This window comes from Prionailurus bengalensis, chromosome D1, assembly GCF_016509475.1.
Source record: "Prionailurus bengalensis isolate Pbe53 chromosome D1, Fcat_Pben_1.1_paternal_pri, whole genome shotgun sequence".
Taxonomy (NCBI): domain Eukaryota; kingdom Metazoa; phylum Chordata; class Mammalia; order Carnivora; family Felidae; genus Prionailurus; species Prionailurus bengalensis.
The window spans coordinates 69,233,131-69,244,817 of NC_057346.1; the positions used below are offsets into that span (position 1 = coordinate 69,233,131).

Below are 11,687 nucleotides of genomic sequence, written 5' to 3' on the forward strand. Positions count from 1 at the left end.
GCAAGAAGTACTAAGTATAGCAGGGTTTTTTTTTTTTTTTAATTTTATTTAAATCCAAGTTAGTTAACATATAGTGTAAAAATAGTTCAGGAGTAGAATGTAGTGATTCGTCACTTACATATAATACCCAGTGCTCATCCCAGCAAGTGCCCTCCTTAATGCCCATCACCCATCTAGCCCAACAACGTAGATGGAACTGGAGTGTATTATTTATGCTAAGCAAAATAGGTCAGTCAGAGAAAGACAGAAATCATATGATTTCACTAATATGTGGAATTTAAGAAACACAACAGATGAACATAGGGGAAGGGAAGGCAAAATAAGATAAAAACAGATAAAAACCATAAGAGACTCTTAAATGCAGAGAACAAACTGAGAGTTGCTGGAGGGGAGGTCAGGGGGATGGGCTAAATGGGTGATGGGCATTAAGGAGGGCACCTGTTGGGATGAGCACTGGGTATTATATGTAAGTGACGAATCACTACATTCTACTTCTGAAACCAATACTACACTAACCTGGATTATAATAAGTTCATTAAAAAATAAATTAATTAAAAAGAAAAAAACCATAGAGCATAATATCTGATTTATACATCAAATAAAAATTTCAGTTTGCTCTGTTTCTGGATGGTAAAATAAAAACCACCAACAGTCCCCATTAGCCATCTTTGAACCTTTTTTTTTTTTAACTTTTACTAAGGAGTGAGGATCATACATTTCTTCATTCCCCTTAGCCAATCTTCCATAAAAGCTCTAGCCCACTAGTTAGCAAGAGAGGAAAAAAAAAAGAAAAAAGAACTTTATTTATCCCTCTCTAGTAGACTCGGTCTGATGCAATAAGTTTAACAATCCCTGTAGCAATGCTTAGTCTCTTTGGGATGAAAATGTTCAGCCTTGGAGATGGCCAGCTTTTCCTTCTGCTTTCCTCCCTAAGGACGGGTAGTAGGGAGAGGCAGGTTTTGTGACTTCGCAGCAGTAGGTATCTGGGTTGGTTGCTCTGATTCACTGAGTCCCCACCCAGCTGTGTCCCATCATCCGGCTGCCACTCTCTCTGCTGGCATTTGCAAGCTGAGGTGTATGGCTGGCATCATCCATAGCCTGGCCACTCCTCAGCATGCCTGGAGCCTGGTGGCAGTCCCTGGCTTACTCAGGCTCACCTCAGCACATCCTCCATTCAGCTTGTCCAGACAGTCTCCACCGTGGGACCACGTCACTCCTCATCGCGGGGGAGCCCTCTGGGAGGCTCACTGGCCAGCTACCTTTGGTAGCTCTAGGGCTGGTGGGCACTCTTAAGCCCCACGGCTGCCACACACAGCAGATTGGGATCCGGGGAGCCACACTCAGACCCTTCTCTGCCCAACCACCACATACTGCCCTATGTTTATGCAGCAGGCACCCTTCCAGCTGGCTTCTTCCCAGAATTCCAAACAAGGGGCTGGGTAAGAATCCTTGAGCCCCCGGTGTTCCCATCAAATGGTATGACGTTTCCTGGCCCAGAACAGAGAGGCTAGAGCTAACCCTCTGCTTCTAATCGTCTCTTGCCCATAAAACACGAAGTACCGAGGGAATGGTGTTTCTCTATTTCCCTTTTGTCATATATGCCTTCTTCCTGACCCCATCCTCTGAACTAAGACTCATGTGAGAAACAGTGGCCCTTCTTTGCTTCAGGATCAGGCTCACCACCTAGTCCCTGGCATGTTAAAGGGAACGGGCTCAGGTATTTATAAAGTCATCTCCCAAGGCAACAATCTGGTTGACAAGACTTAAATCTGCCTTAAAATCTGTTTTGATTGTCAGAAAATCATTGCTACCTGTTTCTTATCCCTTCCCTTCCTTTTGGAGCAATCTTATGTCCCCCGGGGCAATGGGATGTGTCAGGCCAATTAGGAAGAAGTTCTTGTACTCTTAAGACAAAAGAGAAAACATGTTCACAGTCTGGAGACACCATCCCATTGGCCAACCAGAGCCTTATTTTGCTTCTGCCTGGTCTCTCCTCAAAGGGCTGCAATTTGTCATTAACTCCAAAAAAAAAAAAAAAAAAAAAAAAAAAAAAGAAAGAAAAAAGAAAAGAAAAAAAGGATCGTCAACTTTGAAGTCCTAGCCCCTGATGCAGATGGTTTGTTTAGAAACTTTTCTCATAGATTCCTTTGTTGTAGTTCAGACATGTTTAGGGAAAACAGCCTTCTTGTTGTTCCGTTGGTTTCTTTTTTTTCTTGCAGGGGAGGGGAGGCTGGAGAACTCTGTGGGGCCTGGCTGATATTCTTTTCCTTACAAAGGGATTTCCCCCTGTTTGCTTTGTATATACTCTCAAGATGAAAACTGAGCTGACTGCAGCACAAAGCACCCTCCTTGCTAATCTGTGGCTGCGAGAGAGTTCCCTGGTGTTAAATTCATTTCCTTGTTTTCTCCATGGAAATTAGAAGACAGAACAAGTCCGAAACAATCAAGAATGCCCGTGCCAAGATCTCTCCCTCGGCCTGAATGTTACCTGAGGCCCAATGCTTGCCGTTTTTTTGTTTTTTAGAGAGCCAGAAAGATGAGAGCGATCTGAACGAGGAGCAAGAAATACTCAGCGAGATGATGCAAGTAATTGAACAAAGGGACAGACTCGTGGACTCCTTAGAGGAACAGCGCATAAAAGAAAAGGCTGAAGACCAGCACTTTGAAAGCTTCATATTCTCCAGGGGCTGTCAGCTGAGTAGGACGTGAGCAGCCCAAGGCGCTGGCCCTGGATGCTGGCTGAGGATCAGGCCGGGCACACCTCACTCACTCACGGTTCCTTTGGCAGGATTTGCCATACGTGGAACTTAAGTGACGCCCTATTGCAATTTCTTCTTAAAATTCTCCCATATGGAGTACAGCTGCCCAAGACCCTTCCAGAGATTATAATGACGAATAGACAAAGATGGTTAGGGAATTGGCAGTCACTTTGGCACGTCTCACATTGGAAGTGACCTTGGCAGATGACCAGCATTGTTTTCCCTGGAAAGTGACACAGGGATCGACTTTCCTGCTGTTTTTATCATTTATCTCCCCAATTCATTGAGTTACACATCTTAAGATTTTTACAAAGCTGCCTTTTCATTAATATATCCATATTTGCCCTTTTTTTTTTTTTTGCATGGATGACCGGTTTCCAAATGTCAGAAAGAAGCAGCCACAGTTTAAAGATTAGGTTAATATTTAAAAATTGTGTTTCCAGAGAAAGAGGAGAAACCTTGAGATTACTGATTACATAAAGCAAATAACTCATATAGCAGGTGTTAATTCAATCCAGGGTGAATTTAATTTACCAGTTGTATTTATAAGCCTTAATATAATATACATAAGAAATGAGAGTTTAATACAACATTTGAGCCTTAATTTCATTTTAAAAAAAAGAGAAGGAAATCAAACTTTAACTTCATACTGGCAAGACTATCAGTGTTCACCAAATACTGCAGGCTTAGAAAAGCTTTTGTTCTCAGAGTCCTCTCCTTACTGGCCCCGGAACACAGTGAAAAGTGTTTCTCGAAAATGAATCATTTTCCAGTGCATTTTTATAACCGTTGGTAATGGCACTGAAAACACACACACTCGTGATCCAAGGCGAAGAAGGCTTCCCGGTGACAGCCTTCTCAGGTCCAAAGAGAAGTGTCTCCAGCGCTCTCTCCAGGGACTCCCTGGGAACTCCACAGGACAAGGACAAAACCACTTCTGACTTCACCCTAGAGCTGAGTGCAGCGACCCCATTTACCAAAGGCAGTGATCAAATCCCAAACTGGGTCATGGATTTTTTTTTTTTTAAGTGACATTTTCAATGTGAAAAGAAAGCCAGGAGATGGAATTTGTGCACTGACAGGAGATTCCTGGGTCGTTTTGATGGTTCATATGGGAACCAAAGAAAAGATTTTAAATAGTGATCTGTTGTCATAAAGTATTTGATTGTTTACAGTCAATGGGATTCTTTGAAGAGTCAGCCTGTTGCTGACAAGAGACAGACTGAGGAACTCTTTGTTATAGGTTTGGCCTCTCTCATTTCTGCAAGTGTGTAAATGTGTCATTGAACAAAAGGTGCTTTGCAACAGTTGGCTCTTGAGACCTAACTCTCCTCAGTTCATGTTGACCATGAACCACTGCTGTGTGAGGTGCTGTCTATGTGCACCAGTCTGGCCAGCTGATAAGCCAGAAATCAGAAATGTAACTGGATTTCTCAAGTGCGCCAATGTTTTGGGCGGTATTAAAATGCAACCTTTCCATGGCAGACCAAATTCCGAAGGTTGTAATTCTTTTGTCCTTCCTTCTTCTTCCTTTCCCCTTTTTAAAAAAAGAGTCAAATCTTCTAGTGCCTGAATTCTGTTGGGGAATATGTGCAGGCATCTATCTAGCTGTCAAAACTATGCCATTTATGGCTATTTACCTCTTCTTATTTATTTATATATTTGGTGGAAATTGCTAATACGGTTTCCTCACAATTCTGATTTTCCTGTATTATAACTTGGAGAAGATCTATTGGCACTAGGGGGTATCGGTATATAAGCTATTTAACATACAAGTAACCCAGATGTTTGGGGCAGTGAGCTAGTTGTATAGTATTAAAGATTTATGGGGATAGTTAAAATAATATTTTCGGCCTTCAGGCATTTAAAATAAGACTCTGGATACTCAGGAATTTTAATTCATTTAAAGAAAAAGATCTAGAACTTCTGTTTTTATTCTAGAATATTTAGAAGTGTTCAAACCCAGTGTTTTCTGTCAGCTCTATGAAAGCATGCTGCTTGCGACTTGCACATGTTTAACGTGATGCTTACCTGTGTGGTGTCTGGATTGTTTTGATACAAAAGAATTTATTGCCACTTATTTTTGATTTGTTCTATTTTCATCTAAAAGAAAGATCCTCCTGAGGGGGCCAAGAAACACCTTCTTTCTGTTAATAGACGAGAAAGGCAATTTGTTCATTTTCTCTTTCAAAGACCATGTTCTGGAGTTGAAGGCTGAGTCTTATGTGGCCAGGTTGAAACACACACTCATACCTAAGAGCCTTTTACTTACGCCGACTTTTTACCAGCACGTAAAACCATTTCCATGGACATTTCCAAAATGACACAAATATTGTAGCTGTTGAATTATTTTGAACAATTCCATTCCTATTCACAATAAAGAATGTTCTAAGACCGTCAAAGTGTAATTTATTGTACATTTGAAAGACAGTTTCTTTATGCAGTACGGGTAGGATTATGGCAAAAACAGCTTCTTCTGTCCCATAAAAGTATACTTGTGATCAAAGCTGGACAAGTTAGGACTCTGAACGAGACATAAAGCCCCAGCTCCGGGTCGTATTTTATAGCCAGTCTCACACAGCTTCTAAGTTAAACTAAAGGGCTCATGTTAGTTGCTAGTTTAGGATTTTACATAAGTTGAATCAAGAGGACATGTCTGAAGCTTGCTCTCGCAAAGCATTCATTTGTTGATCTATTTGTGTAACAAACATTCTCTGAATGCCTGTGGGGTTGTGCAGCTTCCATTAGGGGAGAATATCAGTCCTCCACTCTGCCCCCAAATAACTGCAAAAATAAACAAGTACCACTCGCAAATAAATACAAAGGTAAAGAACTATTTTTCATTATAAGCATCAGTCTATTCTACTCACGTTTATCTCAAGTCTAAAGACATTTATCCCCAACTCTTGTAGTGCTTCTTTGGCAATGAAAATAAGTTCGTTTCTAAAACTGTGAAAAATACTATCAGGTTGTACTGTTTCATTTAGACCTTGACTTTGGCAGTGTGAGGCTGCTTGGACTCAATCAATGCTGAGATGCAGCATGTTAATTGCGACTGAGAAAGGAAGTGGCAGGTGTTTCCAACTCTGATGAGCTGCAATGAAATTGATGTTTTCTGCATTCTGGAGGCAAATGGCAATTCAGCAGTGTCTGTCTTCCCAGGAAGCAGACTTACAGGCTTTTCCTTCCAAACTGAAAATGGCAGCATGTCCCAGCCAGGTGGCTGATCAGAGAACTACCTCAGCAGGGCAGAGGTGGCAGGGGGCAGCCGGGACTGCCACACGAACAGAGAGAGTCGCAGTCATTGGATGTGGTGAGCTCAAATGTAATTTATTGTAATAGGAAGGTTCACGTACAGGGAAGCGTGTACTGTTTCGCCTACTGTTTATCTTCTAACCTCACTGCTGAGTAGCTTGTAAAAGATTAATTTGCTCTGACAATTGGGAACTATTCATGTGGGCTGAAATGCGTTACATGGGCACTGCTATAAATACTGAAATGAACCAAAAATAAATGGTTTCCTGTTGAAGGAATCAAAACATTTTCATGTGGGCTTGGTCTGGCACCTCCAAGGGCAGTGTCCATTTCATTTCTTCCTTTCCAGTGAAAGCTTTGATTTCGTGTGGGAGTCTGTGAATTAACAGTTGGATGCTTTATTCCCACCGGGGCACCTGGAAGGACTTATCTGACTAGCACATTGGACTTGATTGGGAAGAGGAGTGAAGAAGTTTTGCCTAGGGTGTATTCTTTCAACAAAGAAAGTTACCCTCAGGGATGGGGAGGCAGAAAGGTGGAGCCAGTCGTGGTTTACCTCCTCATTCCTCTCACCTTCTTACCTGGCATGGCCTGGTTTTATATTTCAGTTCCTCTGCAGAAATGCTCCCATCTGCCCTGAACTGGCCTCTTTCGTCAATGCACACTTTGAGGACCGGGCTTGTTTGTTTCTGTTCTTAATCCCAGTGCATGCAAGCGTTCCTGATAGGTGAGAGCATAATGCCTCAGAATTGCCACATCAGGTTAACCAAGTGGTCAGTCCCCAGCATTTCACACGGAGTTCCCCCTTTGTTTGAAAGCTTTTGTCTGCTGTTGGAATATTTGCAACGATCCATTTGTTCCCATCTAAAATCAACAAAAAGTAAACATAACTGCAGGTAAGAGCCCCTGTTTTGCAAGCGCTAACATTGTGGCAGCAGGGAAAGCCCCAAGGAAGGCCAGCCACTTTTGATGGCACTTTGCAAGTTTTCTTTGTGCCCATGCTGGGGCTCATCTGCCCTCCTCTGGCTCTCAGAGTCACGGACTCTCAGCCATTAGCTGGCCTATTAGCTGCAACTCACCATCACTCAGCCTTTGGGGCATGTGTGGTAGTTTCACACTCACTCCCTCTCGCAGCTTGTTTCTGCAAAAACGACAAGCACAACCAATGTTGTCAGGGATCCCCTGAGGAGCCCCTCCGACTCTGATCAGGGTACTGGATACTGTGAATTCAGCTCGTGTCACCTGCCGGGTGCCGTAATAAGCTCTATAAATGTATTGTTTCATTTGATCTTGAAAGCAAAATCCTTATACCCCATTTTTAAGATAAGACTGAGACACAGAGGCTCAGCTTACCTGCTATTCCAGGTACAAAGTAGTGGAACTGGGGCTAGATCCAGATGTCAGCCTCCGGAACCTGGGCCCTCGACCGCCAGGCTATACAGCCTTACCCTGTGTCCCCACCCAGACCTGTGTCTTCTGTTTACCTGTTCCTTCCCTTGCTTTCCTAAATCAGTTCCCATTGCCATAGTCCCCCAGCACCTCACTGCCCTGCCCTGATCAGGGGAAATAAGGGAACGGAAGCCAAAGCTGTCCCTTTAAAGTGCCTTGTGTTTCCTTCTGTACTGCATCTATATATACTCTAACATGAAAACAATGATCTAGAATGGTTATCTAACCTCCACCACCCCTCACAAAAATCTTTGAGTAAACATGACACTCTAGGAAGATGCATCTTGTTTACACTGGGAGGTCAAGTACCTGGGACACACTGCCATGGACCTGCAGGGCACTTTTGTGCCCCAAATTGAGAAGCATGGCACTACCTAATCAAATCTCAGCTCCCAAGGGTAGGGAAGCAAGAGCACAGGGGTGGAGGGATGGGAGAAGGCGTGCATGGAGGGAGTGTCTTGGAGACCAACTGGGAGTAAGCTGGTTTTTGCAGACCCTTGGAGAGACCATGCAGAGGCGGTGGGGAGCAAGAAAAGTCTCAAATACACAGCCTCACTTTCTACCTAAAAGAGATAGAAAAGGAACGGCAAAGTCTGGAGCCAGAAGAAGGGAAGTAATAAAGATGAGACCAGGAATAAATGACATAGAAGGAAATAAAACAGTAGGACAGATCAATGAAACCAGAAGCTGGTTCTCTGAAAGAATGAACAGAATTGATAACCCCCTAGCCAGACTTATCAAAAAGGAAAGAGAAAGGACCCAAATAAATAGAATCACACATGTAGGAGGAGAGATCACAACCAATACCGCAGAAGTACAATTAGAATATTATGAAAAATTATATGCCAAGAAACTGGGCAATCTGGAGGAAATGGATGCATTCCTAGAAACGTACAACTACCAAAACTGAAACAGGAAGAAATAGAAAAAAAAAATTTTTTAACGCAGGGATTTTTAAGTTTATTTATTTTGAGAGAGACAGAAAAAGAGTGCAAGTGGGGGATGGGCAGAGTCAGAGGGGGGCAGAGGATCCAAAGCAGGCTCTGTGCTGATAGGAGACAGCCTGACATAGAGCTCAAGCTCAGGAACTGTGAGATCATGACCTAAGCCGAAGTCAGACGCTTAACTGAACCACCCAGGGGCCTCAAGAAATAGAAAATTTGAACAGGCCCATAACCAGCAAAGAAATTGAATCAGTAATCAAAAATCTCCCAGCAAAGAAAAGTCCAGGGCCACACGGCTTCCCAGGGGAATTCTACCAGACATTTAAAGAAGAGTTGATACCCATTCTTCCCAAACTATTCCAAAAAATAGAAATGGAAGGAAAGTTTCCAAACTTGTTCTACAAGGCCAATATTACCTTGATTCCAAAACCAGAAAAAGACTCCACTGAAAAGGAGAATTACAGTCCAATATCCCTGGTGAACATGGATGCAAAAATCCTCAACAAGATACTAGCAAATTGAATCCAATAGTACATTAGAATTATTCACCGCCATCAAGTGAGATTTACTCTTGGGCTTGAGGGGTTCGATATTCACAAATCAATGTGATACACCACATTAATAGAAGACAGGATAAGAACCATATGATCCTCTTGATAGATGCAGAAAAAGCAATTGACAAAATACAGCATCCATTCTTAATAAAAACCCTCAAGAGAGGATAGATGGAGCATACCTCAACATCATAAAGGCCATCTATGAAAAACCCACAGCCAATATCATCCTTAATGGGGAAAAACTGAGAGCTTTTCCTCTATGATCAGAGTAAGACAAGGATGTCCACTTTCACCATTGTTATTTCACCTAGCAGTGGAAGTCCTAGCTTCAGTGATCAAATAAAGAGAAACAAAAGCATCCAAATCAGCAGGAAAGAGGTCAAACTTTCGCTGTTTGCAGATGGCATGATACTCTATGTAGAAAACCCAAAAAGACTCCACCAGAAAATTACGAGGACTGATACATGAATTGAGAAAAGTTTCAGGGTACAAAATCAATGTACAGAAAAATCTGTCTCATGTCTATGTACCAATAATGAAGCAGCAGGAAGAGAAATTGAGGAATCGATCCCATTTACAATTGCACCAAAAACCATAAGATACCCAGGAATAAAACTAACCAAAGAGGTAAAATATCTGTACTTTGAAAACTATAGAACACTTAGGAAAGAAATTGAAGAAGACACACACACACACAAATGCAAAAACATTTCGTGCTCATGGATTAGAAGAGCAAATATTGTTAAATGTCTATACTACCCAAAGCAATGTACACATTCAGTGCAATCCCTATCAAAATACTACCAGCAGTTTTTCACAGAGCTAGAACAATTCTAAAAGTGTTAGGGAACCGCAAAAGCCCCAAATAGCCAAAGCAATCTTGAAAAAGCAAAGCAAAGCTGGAGGCATCACAATTCTGGACTTCAAGGTATAACAAACCTGTGGTCATCAAGACGGTATGGTACTGGCACAAAAACAGACACATAGATCAATGGAACAGAATAGAGAACCCAGAAATGGACCCACAAATGTATGGCCAAATAATCTTCGACAAAGCAGGAAAGAATATCCAATGGAAAAAAGACAGTCTCTTCAACAGATAGTGCTGGGAACACTGGACAGCAACATGCAGAAGAATGAAACTAGATCACTTTCTTACACCACACACAAAAATACATTTATACATTTAAAAGATCTAAATGTGAGACAGGAAGCCATCAAAATCCTAGAGGCAAATACCGGCAGCAATCTCTTTGACCTTGGCCACAGCAACTTCTCACTAGACACATCTCTGGAGGAAAGGGCAACAAAAGCAAGAATGAACTATTGAGACCTCATTGAGATTAAAACAAAACAAAACAACTGCTACACAGCAAAAGAAACAATCAACAAAACTAAAAGGCGTCATGTGGAATGGGAGAAGATATTTGCAAATGATACGTTCGCTAAAGGGTTAATATCCAAAATCTGTAAAGAACTTCTCAAACTCAACACCTGACAACTAATCCAGTAAAAAAAAAAAAATGACCAGAAGACACAAATAGACATTTTTCCAAAGAAGACATCCAGAGGGCTAATAGACACATGAAAAGATGCTGAACGTCACTTATCATCAAGGAAACGCAAACCAGAACCACACTGAGATACCACCTCACGCCAGGCGGAGTGGCCAAAATGAACAAATCAGGAGACTGGGAGGATGTGGAGAAACGGGAACCCTCTTGCACTGTTGGTGGGAATGCAAACTGGTGTAGCTGCTCTGGAAAACGGTATGGAGGTTTCTCAAAAAGTTACAAATAGAACTACCCTGTGACCCAGCAGTTGCACTACTAGGTACTTATCCAAAGGATACAAAAATGCTGACTCAAAGGGGTACATGCACCCCAATGTTTATAGCAGCGCTATCAACAGTAGCCAAATTATGGAAAGAGCCTAAACGTCCATCAACTGATGAATGGATAAAGATGTTATATACATACATACCATGAAATATTACTCAGCCATCAAAAACTATGAAATCTTCCCATTTGCAACAATGTGAATGGAGCTAGAGTATATATTATGCTAAGTGAAATAAGTCAGAGAAAGACAAATAGCATATGAATTCGCTTCTCTGTGGAATTTGAGAAACAAAACAGATGAACATAGGAGAAGGGGGAAAAAAGAGAGAGAGAGGGAAGCAAACCATAAGAGACCCTTAGTGATAGAGAACAAACTGAGGGGTGATGGAGGGAGGTGGGTGAGGGATGGGCTAAATAGTTGATGGGTATTAATTAAGGAGGGCACTTGTCATGAGCATTGGGTGTTGCATATGTGATGAGCCACTAAATTCTACACCTGAAACCAATGTTGCCATATATGTTAACTAACTGGAACTTAAATATCAACTTGGAACAAAACAGGGTATGCCAAAAAAAAAAAAAAAGCCACCAAAAACAAAAGAGTGTGGGGGAAATGCCTGTGTGTTTGTGTGTAGCAGCCTCAACACCGTAAGTGTGGGATTTGAAAACAGATCAATAGCTCAGGAAAAACCCCAACAAGTATGATCATTCTAAACACGGTAATCTGAGTTCAAAGTCACTAATTCAGGGCCCAATTTCTAGTTCCACCACTGCTCACTGGACAATTTGATTGTGCCTCGGTGTCTTCATCTGTGAAATGGAGCTGACCCTCCTTTCCTTCCTCCCTTCCTCCCTCCCAGGTTCCTTGCAAGAGTCAGTCTG

At 42.0% G+C, this 11,687-nt stretch overlaps 1 protein-coding gene across 7 annotated transcripts in view; it reads left to right on the forward strand.

Moving 5' to 3' along the window:
* Positions 1 to 5,161, forward strand: part of MICAL2 (microtubule associated monooxygenase, calponin and LIM domain containing 2) — a 223,587-nt gene extending 218,426 nt beyond the window's left edge. For all 7 annotated transcript variants that reach the window (XM_043580680.1, XM_043580682.1, XM_043580676.1 and 4 more), the window contains one exon: positions 2,525 to 5,161. In XM_043580680.1, coding sequence (XP_043436615.1) covers positions 2,525 to 2,709 — 185 coding nt within the window. In that variant the 3' untranslated portion in view covers positions 2,710 to 5,161. The remainder of the gene's footprint in view (positions 1 to 2,524) is intronic.
* The last annotated feature ends 6,526 nt before the right edge of the window (positions 5,162 to 11,687 follow it).